At 48.0% G+C, this 19,140-nt stretch overlaps 1 protein-coding gene across 2 annotated transcripts in view; it reads right to left on the bottom strand.

The window, feature by feature from the left end:
* Nucleotides 1–19,140, bottom strand: part of HDLBP (high density lipoprotein binding protein) — an 829,415-nt gene that overhangs the window by 230,338 nt on the left and 579,937 nt on the right. For both annotated transcript variants that reach the window (XM_069618106.1, XM_069618107.1), the window contains exon 19: nt 10,094–10,312. In XM_069618106.1, coding sequence (XP_069474207.1) covers nt 10,094–10,312 — 219 coding nt within the window. The remainder of the gene's footprint in view (nt 1–10,093; nt 10,313–19,140) is intronic.

Below are 19,140 nucleotides of genomic sequence, written 5' to 3' on the forward strand. Positions count from 1 at the left end.
AGATTATCAGTTACAGTTATTCAAATAAACTCTTACACAAGGTTTCTTGCATGAACAATTAATTTATCAGTCAGTTATAAAGCCTTCTTCAGAAGGGAGCAATAGAATAGTAACAACTATACTGTACACTGAGTTTCTGAATCAGACAAGACCCTTTTGGGATGGCCCACACACCCACAGGTGACTTCAGTAACAAGGGTCCTCTGGACATTAATATCTTACTATTGGCATTCAGAACACTTAAAAAGTTGGTAAAAGGCAAAGGTTATTAGAACACAAGAAATTACAAATATTCATAAGCAGGGTAATACTTTCAGATAGCACTTAGAATAGTAATTCTATTCAAATAGGCCGAGCCAAAGTCAATGGGCAAAAGACTTTGTATAGGATGCAACACTTCAGGTAAGCAAATGGAAAAATCTTTGCATAAGTTCTTAGAAGTCTTTGATAAAAAAAGAAGAATCAAAATGTATGGCCACAAGCAGATTAGGCCTGTGAGTTGTAGAAGTTACAAGCACTTCCACAGTAAGAGGTAAGTTCTCTTAGACTTGTTAACAGTACCTTGGTGAAGCAAGAATTCTGTTCCTGTGCAGCTCTGCAGATCCCACTGTTGCTGAGCCTCAGTCATGGGGACAAGAGGGAGGACGTTGGGGGACTCCTGCACTACACCAGTACTGTCAAAACTGGCAACCGGCAAACTTTACTTTCAGTGGCTGTTTTGCGTTTCAGCTCCTTGCGTTACAGCAAATAGCAATAAGCACGGTTCCTGGCTGTCAAGGTGGACTTTCCTCACATCTGAGGTCCAGCACTCGACTGAGGGAGGGGTCGGGGCGGTGGAGGGATCAGACTTGTTCAGTACTACTTTGTGGGAGTCCTGAGGATCTTCCAAAAGCTTTTGGCCAGTTTAGAAGCAACGCCCACAATCTGGTGTCCCTCTCCCTGGCGCTTCGGTTTCCTGCAGCAACTGAGGAAATTCAACCAGTCTGAGGTGGGTGTCCAGGTGGCTTATTTGGGAGTTGATTGGTCTCACCAACTCAAAAGGGAGAAGTCATCCTTGCAGGGCTTCTCTGTCGATGCGAACTTGGCAAGTAGTCACTGCAGAAGGGCTTCACCAGGGCAAACCAACGGTCCAGGAGTAGCAGCAGGCGTCCTCTTCAAGCTCTTCTTCGGTTCCTTTGTTCAGTGGTCAACTCTGTCTTCCAAGCCAATAGACTTGCCTTTTATTCAGTTCTCTCCCATTCATTCCAGCCTAGCTGTCACTCACCCAGCAGGGTGGCCGTCCTCGCCGGACAGTCAGCCAGCCAATTACCACAGAGTGCACTTGGGTCTGCTAGGAGACTAAGCACAGGGATTTTCGGGCACCTCCCTCACTTCCTGCCTACCCTAGACACTCAGGCGCCAGAGGCGGGTTTCTCTCAGAAACCCTGCCAAAGGCGAAATGAACAAAGAGACCAAACCTGGTTTGGTGCGCAGAGAAACTCTCTAGAAGGACCTTTCCACAAAGACCTGGTGAAAAAAGAAGACCGGGCACCATTTTAGCACAGATGGCTGGTCGCCATTTTGAAAAAGATGGCTCCCACGGTTAACGTTACCGGGTCCGCAAACTGTCACAGTAAATGTAAACCTAGGTAGTTCAAAAACAAACCACTGCCACCATCCAGTCAATTGAGGAAAGGGTAACATCAAAAATGTTACATGAACATTTAGACACAGGGTATACCAAGTAACCCCTTCAGCACTCTATTGTAAGATAGGGTGTGCTGGGTCTAGCAAGTACAATGCCAAGTAAAGCCAATTTCACTTTACTGCCCTGGGAAACAGTAGTTGATCCTAGAGAAGGTATCTAAACCTTGGGAAATGTCGAGGTCTTCCCTGTGGCACTGCACTGAAGGTGCTTTGTGACAATTGTAAAAGCTGCCTATGGAGTTGGTTAGACTCCACAACCAATACATGAGAGAGTGGGGAAAAAAAGGGTCTCACTCTCTCCAGGTAAAATAATCAAGTCCTCAAAATCCAGCAAAGTTGCTAGGGGTCTCTAAGGTGGAGGGAATTAACACATTTTTTGAGAATGCTCCCCAACACTTGCCCGTCCGCAGGTTGCAGTCCCTGGACCACCATGTGAGGTCTGGGTGAAGCGACGGAGGAGCGTTGATCTTTGACTTATGGCCCCGTTCCTTGTTCCAAGATGCTGCAATGTGCAGCTGTATTAGCCTCATCCGGAGTCTTGTGTGGGGGACAACCAAGAGGACTGCTGCCATGAGGCCCAGTAGGTGTTGGTACCATCAAGCTGAGGTCACTTCTCTGCTGAGGAAGTGCGCCGTGGCCCTCTTGATGGCTGTGATCTTGTCCTCCGAGGGAAAAACTTACTCTGAGCATGTGTCCCAAATGACGCCCAAGAAGATCAGTCTCTGCGTGGGCTGCAGCTGCGACTTCTTGAGGCTGAGTGAAAAACCCAGCTCGTGCAGTGTGTTCATAAGAGCGTGGGAAGTATGGTGCGCTGCCTCCGGAGATGTAGCCTCGACGAGTAAGTCGTCGAGGTACGGGTAGATGTGGTGTCCCTGCGACCTGAGGAGGGCCGTCACAGAGTTCATCAGCCTGCTAACAACCCTGGGGGCTGAGTTGAGCCCGAAAGGAAGCACCTTGTATTGGAAATGGTGGCTCATGATCCTGAAGCGTAGAAAGGAACGATGAGGCTGCCAGATCGGGACGTGTAGGTACGCGTCCTTCAGATCGAGGGAACACATCCAGTCTCCCATTGCACAATGTCTGCTTATCAAAGCTGGCATAACCATCTTGCATTTTTGTAGAGGTAGGTCGAGGTTGAGGGTGGAAAGGTCCAGCACAACTCCGAGGCCCGCCTGGTTCTTTCTGAATGGCGAAAATACTGGAGTAAAAACCCAATCCTCGCTGGGATGCTGGGACTTTCTCCACTAACAAGCTCTCGACGAGCCTGCTTTATCTCTAGGTAAGCACTTGAGCGCTCAAGAGTCTTTATACCAGCCCCTATTTCGTTTAGTTTGTTACCACTCGAGTACCTCGACCACGTTGACACCGCTTTTCTTTTTGTTTACTCCTGTCAGCATTACCCCTGGGGTTTATACAACGTGCTATCAGAGAACAGTATCCTGGAGCTCCTCAGCACGACTGCACTTCTTCACCCTTTTTTACTCCTCTTTTTACGACATCTTACAAAGGTACAGTTACCTTTAATCTCAAATTACATAGCAAGCAATGTACTTGTTCTTGCCCCCTTTTGTTTTATTTTGAGCCCCTCACATACATATTCTGATTCCACAGTGCTATTTTAACATTTGTTTTCCAAATTCTTAATCTTTGAGATGATCTGTCCCTTCACTTACTGGATTAAACTTTCCTGAAGTGGTTTCCATCACGCGGGGTCCTTAGCCAGCAACTTTATGTCTGGATTCAGTGATCACAGGATTCCGCCCCCCTTACAGTGAAGATTAGTGGTTCCCACCCTACAGGTTGGCCTCTTCGCAACTCCATTATGTTTTTAACATATCAGACTATAGCTGATATTTTTGGTGTTACTCTAATAAGTATCTTTTACTTAGATTGCATGCTAGGCAGCAGTGCCTTCTTATTTTTAGCTCCTTTGTGCTTTCAATAGGCAATGCAATGACATGTAGATCTCACCCTCCTTTCCTCTTTCTTTCTCCTTTCTCTCATACTACAGAGATCTCCATACCGGAGGCCCAGACGAAGGCGTTCTAATTTCCAGCCGAAACGCCCAAAGGCCAAACAACCCATGTGCTGTATTGTCCTTCCCAACTAGATAGGGGGCCCCTCCCCCTGGCGTAGACCGATGGTTTTGGTCCTCTATGTGAAATTTAATTCAAACCCTGATGTGACCACTCAGTACCTCTAAGTTTAGCGGGGCGATTTATGCACCTTGCGTTACTTGTGGACTGACAAATCAGGTGTTTCGCCAATATCTGTTTCCCCTGTTTTTGTTGTGTACTACTAATACGCATTTTTGGGTCAATTTCACTTGGCTCTGATTTGACTAAATTCAAGTCGACCCTCTATACCTGACTGGTTAGACACCCAGCCCTAAACAGGGGCTTTAGCCAGCCCTCGTTGAAACTGGGGGACCAGACAATTGGCCAGTATGCTCCCTCTATTGGTTCTGTATCAATATTGAACAATTCCTAGTTATAAATGCAAATATCTTTTTTGTTTTCTTATTATACACAAATGTCTTTTGTGCACCTAATTGATACTAACCCACTATGTGACTATTGAAAAGCGAAAATATTCACTGAAAATATTGTTCCCCATATTGTATTTTTGTCTGTTTTTTCTACTTACAAACCAGCCAGTTATGGCTTATGACTTTTTGGCTAAAATAAATAAACAATGGTTAATTCAAATTGATAATGACTAAGAATGAGGGATTTGTGCCTCTTTCTGCCATATATGGCGATCTGATTATGCATGTAAAGGATACTTGGTTTACTATTTGAAACCCCACTTTGAAATAATTCACAATAGAATCATGCAGACACTCCGACATTAGGATAGTGTTAAGAGTTACATCTGTGGTTGGAGCCCTTTTTGTTCTCCACTAGCTCTCAACGAGCGACAGGATCTCCGCCAAAAGAGTTCCAACCTGTGGAGGGGAGGAGGGAGAAGAGGCTGGGATAGGGAGGCGGTACCCCCTGTAGACTACAGCGAAGATCCAGGGGTCTGCAGAATTCTGGCGAAAGAAATGTACAAGGAGGGCAAGCCTGCCCCCCCACTGGAGACAAGTGGACCCGGAGAGGTGTCATGCCTCCTTTCCTTCTGAGGCTGTTGCGGAGGAGGGAGGACAGGAAAAAGACCTCCCCTCCCCCCTTTTGTTGTTTGCGGCGATGCTGGGACGGCAAAAGGGTCAGGCTGCCTGAACTTCCGATCATTGGAAGTCGCAGAACTTGCCGTAAGTTTGTGCCTTCTCAGAGCGCTGCTGTGATTGGGTGTACGGTTTGGGCGTGGTCTTTGTAAGGATGGATAAAGACTTGACATTTCAGAGCGGTTTTTCTTTTTATCCAGCTCCTCACCCATTGTGGAGTGGAAGCGGTCACCCCCCTCAAAATGAAAGTCTAGTATTCATTCCTGGACATCCGGGTAGAATTGTGTAGCATGGAGCCAGGTCATTCTTCTCATGTCTGTGGCAATACAGATAGCACGGCCAGGTGTCAATGTGGGCCACGGAGGACTCCATGATGTCCTGTGCCACAATCTTGCCCTCTGCCAACCCCGCCTTGAATCGTAATTGCTCTGCGCCGAAATGACTTGCAGTACTTACCGTAAAAGCATTCTGATGAAGGATGTTCAGAAAAAAAAAAAATTCTAATTTTTTCAAAACAATCCATGCACCCTTCAAATTTCTCCCTTGTCCACTTAGAGGAACCAGATGGGCCTACGGGTGGAAAAACATTGTCTTCCGCCCCTTGCACCGAAATGTGTTACTCAAGAGTATTGGAAAGAGGCTCTTGACTGTCCTCATAGGTCTCACGAGAATCTGGGCACCATTGTGTATCTATAGATTTGTCCGCGGCTTGCCCCATGTTATTCGACGGAATAGGTATAAGCCCAACCGCCGAAGTAATTCTTGCGATACTGTGTTCAATTACCACCGGAACGGTGCGAGTTAGTAGGTCCGAAGGTCTATCGGTAGATTTACCGCCTACCGTGGCGTTAGAGGGCCTACCGGTAGGTTTTTCTTCGCCTTGAGGCCTAGTAGTAGTTTTTGGGCCTGCCGGGCCTTTCGGGACCGTCTGAGCGTTGAAATTCTGCGCTTCAACGTGTTAACCTCTTTCAGGGGTAGCGCCCTTATTTGGTTTGGAATGCCCAGTCGCAAAATGCTGCTGCGGATGCAGGGAAGGCTGTTGATCTGAACGATCAGAGGAATCCGCCGAAATTTGACGGCCCTGCTGGCGCTTTCACCTTTTCCGACATACCGTCGAAATAGGTGGAGGGGTTGTGTGTTTAGTGTAATGCATGCTTTGTACGCCCCCGTCGCCAGGTGTTGTCCCTGAAGCGAGACTAGTGTCAGGCCTTGAAGGGTCAGGCACGGGTGTGGCGGACCTAGAAGTGTCCGCCTCGAGGTCCATCACAGCGCTCCTTAAGGGTCTTAGGCAGAAGGAGTTTACAAACCGCACACCGCTTCTCGTCGTGATTTAAGGGGAGACAGGAGTTGCACGTCCTGTGCTCGCCCTTCAAAGGGTATATGACCCTACATTTAGGGCAGAACCTAAAAGCAAAAGGGAAAGATGAACAGACCTAGAGGATAGAGGGGGAAAGAGGAAAGAAATAACGAAAATATGGCCACGCAGACCCCACTCTCCCTACTGTGAAGGCCAGCCAGAGGGCCCGGCCACGTGGATGTCCCAGCCGCCGGATCTTAGGTGCCGAAATCCACCGCTGTAGACAAATCCCCCGCAGTCTTCGTCAAAGTGACTTAAGGGGGAATAACCGACAAGTTGGTTTAAGATAAACAATGTCTCTTATGTAAGAGCTCTGCTATAGGGCGACCACGACCACTTATCTGGATGGAAAAACAAAATTGAGGGACCTAGGCGCGTGAGGGATTTTGGGTACACTACACATCACAATAGGGATAGTGTGACAGACACGCCTATGCCAACGTCCCCTTTCGGTCCCCGAAAGACAAGATGCAATACTCTGCAGTTACCACAGAAATTTGCACAGCATGTGATTCTAAGCAGATTAACAAGCATCAGAACCACAATTTACCGCCAGAGCCTCTGGTTAACTGCTGCCAGCATGGCATCCGCGTTGGCTTGACACAGGTGGAAGGACGTGTTGGGCTACAGCTTCTTCCCGTACGCCTCCAAGATCTTCTCCTCCTTGCCTAGCAGCACCGTGGAGGAGGCGGCTGAGGATGACCGGATTGGAGTACAGTAATGCTGCAGCGATCACAGAGGAGTGTGGCTGAAGATGGGCCGCTAGCAAGAGTGTATCCCCCCCTCCATCTGCCTGTACTTGGTGTCCAAGCGTTTATTCACCAGCTGGGCTGAGTGGGGCTTGAGCCAACCCTTCTTGGCCAAGGCAACCACGTCCTTCTGCATCGGGATCCCCGTTCTGGCCACAGCGTAGCGTGAGGACCCTCCCTCTCCTGGTTGCTCAACCTCGGGTTGAAGAAGGCCCAAGTACTCTGCAAGCCCTGCCAAACGTTTGTGGAAGGCCTTGGATGAAGGTGGCGTGTCGGGGTCCTCCTCCGCATCTGTGTCCACCTGTGGGTCTGGAGGGTGCAGCACCGGAGGGAGTGGGGGGTGCGAGGAGTTGCGGGCTGAGGTGCAGAGGCTGGTATGGAACCGCCTGCAGAATTGGTTGAGGGGGCCGGAGCGGGCTGCTGAGGCTGAGCAGGAACCGGAGGGGCCAGTACTGGGGCAGGAGGCGCCAGAGCCATTGGAGGGAGCAAGTCCCTGATGGCGTCCCCGAGGAGGACCCCCATCTGTCGAGACTTCATGAGCCCAAGGAACTTTTCAAAGAACCTGTCCTTGCAGGCTGGATTGGTGCTAGGGGGTACTGACGGGGTAGCGGGCGGCTGCTGGAGCCGTTGCATGCCCTGCCCATATGGACGCAGCGGGAACCTGCCTTGCACAAAGGAAGGGTAAGCTGTAGGTCACATACCTGGTTGATACCAGTCCCACCTTGACACATGATCCTCCAACTGCCTTCCCTGGAGGGGCGTCAGCCAGATGTCTGGATTTTCTGGCGCGGCAGCCATTTTGTCGAGCTGCCTTCCACATGCCTGCGTCCTTTCGCTTGGCTCACTGGACCCCTACCCATCCAGGACTCTTGAGTGTGGACCATGGGCACTACCCTGTTTCTCAGCCGAGGCCCCGTAGGCGTTAAGCCCTGGGCGGATCCGTCGGTAAAACTGCGTAAAGACAACCCCTCTGACAGGTCGGTATTAGGGCGTAGCACCTCGGGTGACGACACAGTAAAAGGACCTTCCGGTCACTCAGCACCGCCACAATCTACTGATCCCTTGGCCTGTTGGCTAGTAGCTGATATAGCCTCAGTACTTGTGCTAGTACCAGGACAAAGGCAGGCCCTCCTGCGCGGGCGAGTCTTTGGGAAGGAGTCTTCTTGCGGGGTGCACTGGAAAAGAGCAGCCCTACACCTTGGGCTTGGATTGATGATAGACAAAGTCCTTTGGGTCCTCTGGAGGCGAACTGTGGAAGAGTTTCCCCCACCTGGCCAGTCTGTTCTTCAGAGACCTTGAGGAAAGCACATCTTACGCGGTACAAGCTTGCCAGCCGTGGTCAGGACCAAGGCCCCATAGGCAGAGGTTGTGGGAGTCTTTAATCGGGAAGAGCCCGTTGCAGGATGGACACCTGCTGAACCCTATAGAAGTCGACATGTGCCAGGGAGGAGAGTGACGCCTGATGACTGAGTACCTGAATGATAAAAAGACAAAAAAGACAAAGAAGTATCCGCGTGTGGAATTACATGCCGAAGCCAAACCCAGGAGCGCTGGTGAATTCGGCCCGTTCCCGTCGACGCAGAAAAAGGGGACCGAGGTGTGGCGCCAGAGGGCAGAGTCAGGGCAGCGCAGTGCATGCTCCCAGGGCCGCACCCCCGCGCACCTCTAAATTTAAAGAGGATGAAGGTGTTTTTTTGGTGAAAAAGGTTCCATCTCCCGTCCCTTGCGAGGGACGCCTGTGCAGTATGGAGGAAAGGGGATGGGACATAAGTACATAAAAATGTTACATGAAAAAGTAGGAAAAGGGGCTACTAAGTTAACCCCGCAGTGCTTCCACATAAGATGGTTTGTACTGAACCTACATAGGAAAAACTGCTAAGTAAAGTCAAATTCACTTTACTACTCTTGGGAACAGAAGTTTACCCAAGAGAAGGTATTTAAAACTCAAGACAAATCCAAAGGGCTTCTCTGTGACACTGCACTGAAGGTGATGTGTCAATACAAAAAGATGATGCCTATGGAGTTTGGCAGACCCCAGAACCAAAAGAAACAAGAGTCCAAATCTGAAAAAAAATAATTGAGAGTGAGAAAAAGGTCTCACTCGAGGATAAAAATTAAAAGTCATAAAGTTCAACCAAAGAGCTGGGGGTCTCTAAGGTAGAAGGGAATTAGCACAGAAATGAGAATTCTCCTTAACAGGCGTACCCAGCGGAGCTAGCGTCACAGAGTTTTGCCTTCTCTTGAACCCTCGCAAGTGGGGTGTCCTCAAAGTATCTCAACCTCCTCCCGGAGGGAAAACACTCCTCGGACCGGCCGGTCCTGGATGAGGCTTGACCAGGCCCGGAGGCTGCATCAATGGCCTAGCTCGACTTGAGCCATGACGACAATCTGCTATATCAATTATAAGCATTTATGGAGCCGATCTTGCACGAAGGTGTGTCTTAAACCACACTTCGTGCAGCGTTTGAAGAGGCTTAGACCTTCCTTCTCTTCAGACATGCTGAAAAGGCGTGAAGTAGGCCTGAGGCCGGGCATTCTCAAAACTTTGATGATCTGACAGTGGATGAAGGTCTTTGCTGTTAGCAGAGCCCTGCTGCCGGTCTCTGTCCGTCGAAGACAATAACGCAAAAATAATCCAGAATTCAAATTATTTTTTACACAATTTGCAAAAAACATTAAATTAGCACGGAGAGCAACTGGAGGACTCCCAAAACTAAAGCGTGCAGTAAAAATCTGAAGATGGCCACCAGGGGTGGAGCTTCGGGAAGGACTGTCATTGGATGGGGCAGTATGACCCAGAGTACAGTGATTGGTTTAGAGGAGAAATACAGTTTTACCAAGGATTACCAGCCTGATGGGGAATATTCATGAGCATGTGAATCCATGTTGGACCCCATGCTGGAGAAGGCAACTTAATTAATGGGAAGAAATTACAGCTAGCTACATGCAAATTACTTCTGGGGAGGGTAGTCACGTCATTGAAAGAAATGCAGGTCTGAGAGATTACAGAACCAAGAAGTGCAGTAAGGTGCCCCAAGCAAACAAATTCATCTATGGGCAGAAAAACAGCCAATAGCAGTTTGCGAACATATGAAATAGTTAAATGCAAAAAGAATAAGAGGAAATGTACTGTACCAGGTCATCTATTATTTCCCCAATGCGATGCTTGGCTGCCTCCACACATTCCTTGGCTCCCTTCAAGGTGACCTTGTCACTTTGGGCACCGGAGCGAGGAAAGCTGACCATTACATTGCCATACTCAAAGGCAATCTCCCGAAGAACTTGCCCGCGTCGGATGACAAAGTGTCGGTGATGCTTCGGGTCCACAATCATGAAGTCTTCAACAACATTCTCCTGCAGAGGAAAGAGGTGCGAAAAATTGGAAGCATGAGAATGTGAATTACAGCAGTGAAGACCAAACACATTCCCTACCCAGCCTCAGAAGGGAGCAAGAACACTTTCCCAAGCGGATACCCACAAATGCAGGCAGTTTCATAGCAGCAGGTAAAGCCGGATGTTAAACTGGATTTTGAGAAAATCCTGTTGGAGGCTTCTAAGAGGCCTTACCAGTTGTGAACAAGCTAATTGTCAGTTTGGTCTGGTTAAACAAAAGAGTGAGCAAAAGAGTGAGCAGACTGAACACAACTGACACTGGAAACAAGTAAAGGGGTTTTATTAAGTAAAAGTAAAATATAAGACTATTGCATGGAAATGGTTTTAGAACAGCTGTAACAAAGGTTCTTGAAGAAAAGCCCTTGAAAGCAGGATTACATATGAAGGAGTGCAAATAGAAATTATAAATTACTCACTGTAGTGACTGACATACTCCTAATCATAGTCCATAGTGCCCTTTCCTCCTACTGTATTATGTCCCTTACTAGGGACAGGAACAGAACCTTTTACACCAGACAACATGTCTTTTCCCCTTTAAATTTAACCATGCATGGGGGCGTGGCACCGGGAGCATACGTTCCCTTCACTCCGCACTCCGACACCACACCTCAGTCCTATTTGATGCGCCTGCTAGATTAAACAATGTGGCTTATTGTTAGGACTGATTTTCTATACTCTGGACAGGGGGACAGATGCATAGAAGAACAACTGATATTGTGACAAGGACAACTCTGGGAGCTGTAGCCAAGCCAGTTCAACGTAGAAGTGACAGAGGTCGAGGCCAAGTCTCAAGAGGTGGTGAGCTTGTAAAGGGTCCACAATGAGTACACACATTGGGAGTCACAAATTACACTTAAACATTATGTATGAAAATAGCTATTTATTTACGGCCTACCACTATGAAAAATTACTAACAGGTATAAGTATCACACAACACTAACAATAGAAGGATCTGCGTGAATTTTCCGTCGCGGAAAAGTCTGCGACGGAAAGGTTTGCATGAGAAATGTACAAACCACAAAAGGTTTGTACATTTCCCATGCGACCATACATTAAAAACCCATAAAAACTCTCACCCCCACCCACAACACACCCCCACCCACAACACACCCCCACCCTACTTAGCTTTGAAGAAGCGTCGAGTCCCTGCAGCGCCAGTTGCCTTTCACTTCCGTGATCAGGAACCGTCGCCGCAGGGTCCTTTTCTTTTTTCTGCGCAGCTGCAGGGGATTCCCCAGCAACTGTAAAGTATAGTGAGCAGGGTGTTGCGGGGGACAGCCCCCCACCCCCAAGTCAGACCCCACTGAAACACCTAAACACAACACGAAAAGTTAGAAGTTTTGGTAGTTAGAACTTTTTGTGGTGTGCGTTTTAGGTCTTTTGGTGGGGTCGGACTTTTATAGTCAGTAATTTTGTACAGTACCTAATAGAATACATATATACAGTCACTAGAGCAGATCAAACCCCTGTAAAGGAAGGAACAAGTTACTTACCTGTAACTGTTCTCCAGCATGGGTCTGGCATGGATTCACATGAATATTCCCCGTCATCAGGCTGGGAATCCTCGGTAAAGAAAAAAAATCTGTTTAGTTTCTGAACTGTCTTTCTACTAATAACCAATCACAGGTCTCTGGGTCATACTGCCTACAACCAATGACTGCCCTCTACCTAAGCCCCTCATCTGGCAGCCATCTTCAGATTTGGTAGCACGTAAAGTGGCAGTAGGACCAGGAAAAGAGCCGCAGAGGGGTTGGAAGGAGGGTTCGCAAGTGAACCTATGCCAGACCCATGCTTAAGAACAACTGTTACAGGTAACTAACTTGTTCCTTCTCCAACATGGGGTCTGGCATGGATTCACATGCTCATGAATAAATAGCAGTAGACACATGCACAACCACGGGAGGTGGCAAGGCTCAACATTAAGTATCTCTTACCTCCTAACCAGGCTCATCTTCAAGCGAACAGGTTGCGCAGCACTGCTTGGCCGACTCTTGACTCCTCCCTGGAATCCCGGTCGACGCAGTAGAATTTTGTGAAGGTGTGCGTCGACCTCCACGTAGCTGCCCTGCAGATGTCCAGCAGGGGCACACCAGACAGGAACGCCGTAGTAGCAGCGGTCGCTCTGGTCGAATGGGCTCTCGGACAACCGGGCAACGGTCTGTTTGCCAACCGGTGACAGTGCATGATGCAGACGGAAAGCCATCTGGAAATGGAAGCCTTGGAGAGGGCCTTCCCTTGGGTCACAGGGACGAAGTTCACAAACAGCTGTGATGTCTTCCGAAAACTCTTCATGCGGTCCACGTAGAACTTCAGGGCTCTAGCCACATCCAACGAGTGCAAAGTCCTCTCAGCTGTCAACGAAGGCGACGGGAAGAAAACAGGCAACACCAAGGGCTCGTTGAGATGGAAGTCTGACGGCACTTTGGGCATGAAAGAGGGGTGCATCCTCAGCACTATCCTCGTCTGGTGTAATGTCAGGTACGGCGGCTTACAGGAGAGGGCCTAGATCTCTCCCACTGGTCGTGCAGAGGTGATGGCCACAAGAAACGCTGTCTTCCACAATAGGAATTTCAGCAGCGCCGAATGGAAAGGCTCGAATGGCGGCCCCATGAGCCTGGTCAGCACCACATTGAGCTCCCACGCCGAGGCCGGAGCCTTCGCCGGCGGGAACAAGCGGACCAGTCTTTTCATGAACTCCTTCACCAGACGGTGAGACCACAGCAACAACTGCCCCGGAGTTCTGGTGTAGCGGGAGATAGCCACCAGATGAATTTTGATGGAGGCATGCACTAGCCCCGCCTTGGCCAGCGACAGCAAGTACAGCAGCACTTAGGGGCCGTAATCCGATGAGGGTTGATCTTCTGTGCACGGCACCAGACAGAGAACCTCTTCCATTTATGTCCATAGCACTTTAGAGTTGAGGAAGCCCTGGCCCTGGCAAGTACCTCCTTGCAGTCCGCCGGGATGTCGTAGCCTCCTAACTCTAGTGCTGCAGGAGCCAGGCCTGCAGGTTCAGCGATCCTGGGTCGTGATGTAGGATCACGCCTCCTTCCCTGGCGAGATTCATGTCCATCGGTAGCTTGACTGGAGGGGACGCCGACATGTCCAGAAGGTCCGGGAACCATATCTGCCTCGGCCACGCCGAGGATCATCCTGCACCGGGAACGTCTGAGTTGACTGATGAGTCGCAGGAGCAACGGCAATGGTGGGAACGCATAGAGGAACAGGCTGTCCAGGGGAAGGAAAATGCATCCCCCTGCTCCCAGGCTGGGGAAACCTGCTGGCGAACCTCCGGCACTTGGGTCACTGTCGCGAACAGGTCGATTGGGGATTGCCCCATCGTCGGAATAGGAGATCTACGTGATCTTGCCCAAGCTCCCATTCGTGGCAGGAGCGCAGCTCCCTGCTGAGTGAGTCGGCGACAGTGTTTTTACTCCTGCCAGGCGAAAGGGTACCAGGAACATCCCCTGGGCCACAGCCCAGTGCCACAGATCCTGTGCTTCCTTGGAGAGAGCTGGGGATCTGGTGCACCCCTGCTTCCGGATGTATAACATTGTGGTGGTGTTGTCAGTGAAGACCCTTACCACTTTGCCCTTGAGGGATGGAAGGAAGACCCTGAGGGCCCAGAACACGGCCCAAAGCTCCATGACGCTGATGTGCAGTGACCTCTCCTCCGAGAGCCAAAGGCCTCTTGTGTGGATATCTCAGGTGTGCGCGTCGCATCCCTCCAGGGAGCCGTCCGTCGTCAGTCTCCTGATGCGCTGGGGTCTGGAAGTTCATGCCCGCCGCTAGATGCGTGCAGGTGCCCCACCACTGGATCGCTTGACGGAAAGTCCTGTTGAGGGAGATCTGGTCTTCGAAGCTTCCCGCCACTTGTATCCACCGGGCGTCGAGTAACTCCTGCAGCGGCCGCATCTGCAACCTGCACAGTCGCACGAGGCAGATGCATGACGACATCATGCCGAGCAGGGACTTGATGGACCTCACCCTGGTCACTTCCATGGTCAACAGTCGTTGCACCTTGCCCAGGATTGCCTTTATCCTCTCCTCTGACAAATACCTTCTCTGGGATGAACTACTATTCCCCAGAGAATGTAAAGTTAGATTGATTTCACTAGTCTTTTTAAATTCATAGACCCAGCACACACTATCTTCCTATAGAGTGATGGAGGGGTTACTTAGTATCCCATATGTATAAACACTCTTGTCGCTGACAAAAGCTACCCTTTCCTATTGAAATGGCTGGTGGCAGTGGTTTTATAACGAACTACCATAATTTTCCCTGACCACGAACAACGGTAGCTAAAAATAGGGGCCACCATGTTTTTAATATGACGCCCAAGACCCCTTTGTAAAAACAGACTCCGGTCATCTTTTTTCACCATTTCTTTGTGGAAAGGTCCATCTGGTGTTTAACTCTGTGCGCCAAAACAGGTTTGGTCCCTTTGTTCGTGAGCCTTTGGCGGGCTTCAGGACTGAAGACCGCTTCTGGCGCCCGAGTGTCTGAGGTGGGCAGGAAGTGAGGGAGGTGCCCGAAACTCCCTCTGCTTAGTCTCGTAGGAGACACAAATGCAGTCTGGCGTGATTGGCTGGCTGACTGTCCGGCAAGGACAACCACCCTGCTAGGTGAGTGGCAGCTAGGCTGGAAAGAATGGGAGAAAACTGTTTAAAAGGCGAGTCTCCAGGACTAGAAGGCAGAGTCGACCACTGGAACGAAAAAACCAAAGACGAGCTGGAAGAGGACGGCTGCTGCAACCACTGGACCGTTGGTTTGCCCGGTGAAGCCCTGCTGCAACCCCGAATTGCCAGATCTCCAATCGACAGAGAAGCTCCTTCAAGGACAGCTTCTTCCTTTGAGTTGGTGGGACCAATCAACTCTGCAAACGCCTGGATACCATTCTCGGAACTGGCGAAGGACACCAGTTTGTTTGGAAGCCACAGCTACTTGAGCTGAAGTGACGCCATTTTTTTTGCTCTGACAACGATGCCGTGTAGTGCAGGAGTCCCCCGACGTCCTCCCTCTTGTCCCCACGACTGAGGCTCAGGAACAGCGAGACCTACAGGACCGGCCAGGAACCAACGTCTTCAACTGCATCTTTTTGCTCTACTTTAAGGTTAAGGTACTGTGCCATATGGTTGAGAGATCCCAACTCTCGTGGTAGAAGTTCGTGAAACTTTCCCAACTCGCAGGCCTAATCAGCTTGTGACCCAACATAGCTTGCTTTATGGTCTGAACTACTTCTAAAAACGTTTACAAAGCCTTCTCCATTTGTTCCAGAACTGTGCGGTCCTATCCAAGAACACTAGACTATTGACTTTGGCCTGGCCTATTGAATTGAACTGACCCTACTGGTACATTGAACCTTTGCATTATCTGAAAGTAGTGTTTTCTAACCCTTTGTACAAACCTCTGCTTTTTATTCCCATTGAAAAGTAATGAAGTGCTATTTGGCTCCTATTTCAGGGGAGCACAAACTGTCTCTATAACTTAGAGTTTGTTACTGTAGTATATTGGTGTTTAATATTTAGTTGATTTCTACTAGTGAATGTTTTCTAAATGACTGGTTAAATAAATGTTTAAGTATTTTTACCAAGAAACCTTGAGCGTAAGGGTCTACTTGAACCACTGTGATTGTGATACTTCTGTGTAACTTCTACTGCTCACATTCCCTTTTGAGATGAGCCTGGCTGCTCAGCTCGCTACGAAAGGTCTGTGGTACAGACTTACACCAAAGGTTGGCATTTGCTTAAACCTGTTGTCCTAACTGTGTGTGGTGTTCCCAGAGGGTATTGCCTGCAATTCCGCCTAACAGAGGGCTACTCACAAGGATTCTGGAGCCACTCACAAAAAGGATGAGGGGAGGCAGCACATGAAAGATGAAGAGAATTCTAAATCCAACCACCCAAAAGAGGGCCACAAACAGAAGGGTAGACCAAATGGGAAACCAGGTCAGGCTAGTGAAACCTCTGTTGCCAAAACAGAGGGCAGTCGCAAAAGCACCCATTCCAGAAAACATGTGGTAAATGGTATCCTTGTGGGTCAACTGACCATGTGAAAGGGGATCCCAGATGCAAGGGGTCCACACTACCTCCTTGGCCTTCATTCCAGAGGGAGAAGTACATATGGGAAGTGGAAACTCATCTATTGGCTGAAGACCCCATTGGAGTCTCAGACACCGTTTCATTAGTGTCCCTCGGTCTGTAGGAACAGCAGAATGTAGATGTGTATAACTATTCCAGATAATGCAAAAGAATATTACAAAGTCAGAGTACTTGTTAAAGCTAAGCATTTGGTTCTGGTTTTAAAACTTGGGTGTGTTTTGAAAAGTCAACTTTGGTTGTGTTTTTTTTTTCCTTTCTACTTTGGACCTCAACTGTAACCTGCCAGCCCAATGACTGTTCCACACCGCTGTACTTGCTTATTTCTCCCACTGCTTCCTCTCTGTCTGCCCACAGCACTATCCGTTTCTCCCATCTACTACAACTGCTTCTCTATCAACTAACCTACTGTTGTTCAATGACATCAGAATGTTAGAATGTTACTAGGTCATGGGGAATGTTAGAATGTTACTAGGTCATGGGGAATGTTAGAATATGGAATGAAGGAGTCAGTTAATGGAAGGTGATTAAAGGATGCAGTTTATGTGGTGATGGTCTCCAGTATCATTAATATTCGGCCAATAAAACAATGGCGACAAGGATAAACAAACCGGGAAGGAATGACTGAAGAAAGCAAAACTTAGAGGAGACGGAATTTAAGGAACTGAAACTCTCAGGGGCACCAAATATAAACGATTGGAAAATTGAAAGCCAACCCGGAAGAAAGAACAAAGAAACAGACACTTGGGTTAAGAATTATTCTAATTAGCGATCGGCAACAAGCGGCATTTTTCTCTTTAAAAAAAAATTAAAATAACTCGCGCACATAGTCCAACAGCAGAAGCGCATGCAGAGAAGAGCCGAGGGTGCGCAAGCAGGTCCACGGAGCGCGAGCGTCGATCAGCATACGAGCAAACTCAGAAGCGCAAGTAAACATTAAAGGAAGGCGCCTGGAAACGTGCCAAAACATGTCTCCAGTGAGACCAATACTTAGAAAAGAGCACCCAACGATGTGCTCACAACGTGACACCATTTTGAAAAAAAAAAACATTTCAGTGAATAAGGAACATTGCTATAGTAATGCAACACCGGCTCTTCAAACGAAGAAAGACAGTAGCAAGACGCTGCAAAACAGAACAATTAAACATCGTGCAAGCATCATAATACAAAGCAAGTTTGATCAAAGCAACAACTTACAATAACAAAGGAAGACAATTAAAATAAATTACACATTTTTTTTTCTCCTTTCCCGCTCTGTGAATTCAAATAAACATACATCAAGGACAAATGCAAACAAAAAAATGTCATCAGATGATACAAATGCAAGAGGAGACACAAGTGCCTCTTCACAAGCCACATCTATAAACCCAGTCATATCTACAGACCCAACAAATTTCTTATGGAAGCCAATGCCCTTTAACTTGGAACCTCAAGATGACAAAGGTGGCAAGAGTGGTTAGATGAGTTGGAGGAATTTCTGAGAGCAGTGGGCAATCAAAATGCCACTAACAAAATGGATATTTTCACAAATCTGGTAGGGAGAGGCATGAAAAGCATTATTAAAACAATACCACCAGATGAAAAGGCAACATACCCATTACCGATAGCAGCAATAAATGCGAGAATTGTTGTACCACCAAATAGAGTTTATGAACGTTATCTCTCCAATCAATGCACCCAATGCCCAAGTGAAACCATCACACTATTTGCATTGCACCTACAACTAAAAGCAATATAGTGTGATTTCTCACATTTCAATGATGATGAAGCAATCAGGTTAAGAATTATCGAAGGATGCTTATCACAGTTTAGAAAACACCTGTTAAAGAAGTCTCTTCCGTTGAAAGAAGTACTTGAACTAGCACAAATATATGAGAGAGTGGATACACAGGCGGCTAACATATAAAAACCTAAAAACCAGGACACCATTGCCATAACAAATCAAAGGCAAGGCACACAATGGCAAAGGAGGAATGAACCTCCTTGGAACAACAATCGCAGGGCCGGTAGTAATGGAGAAAGGCAATGCTACAGATGCGGTTTCGAATTCCCACACAGAGGCCAATGCCCAGCGTTAGGCCATATGTGTCTTCGGTGCGGACAAGAAAATCATTTCCAAAGCATGTGCAAGGAAAGGAAACCATGGACACCGATAAGACCAAATACTCAGTCACCTCCAACTCGGAGATATGAGAACCAGAGACAATTTGATGTGAGAACCAACGGTGACCGACCAAGTAGTAATGGAAGACCCTTTACAAATCAATCAGAACGCTGACCAGGATTTGTAAGAAGCATGAATGATCAAGAAGATGAAATTAAACAAATAGAAACTGAGTGAACACTCATGCCACAGACAAATAACCAAGAATACACAAACAGAATATACAATAATGCTTATGTGAATCCTGATCCTTATGAAAATCCACAAATTGGAGAATGGACATAGAGAATGGATACTTAGACTACGACATATATAACAGAGTACATGAGACTAATATATGATGTGGCAGAAGGGAACAGAGCCATAAAGATAACAATTAGTCTAGGAAATGAAGATACCATTCCTGGTAGACACGGGAGCAACAGTAAATGTGATGATTAATGAAGAATATGAAAAAATAGCATATCTATACCCACTAAAAACAACAAGAGCAAACATATTTCAATGGGGAGCTGCAAAACCATTG

This window comes from Ambystoma mexicanum, chromosome 10 (genome assembly GCF_040938575.1).
Source record: "Ambystoma mexicanum isolate Mex_15411 chromosome 10, UKY_AmexF1_1, whole genome shotgun sequence".
Lineage (NCBI taxonomy): Eukaryota > Metazoa > Chordata > Amphibia > Caudata > Ambystomatidae > Ambystoma > Ambystoma mexicanum.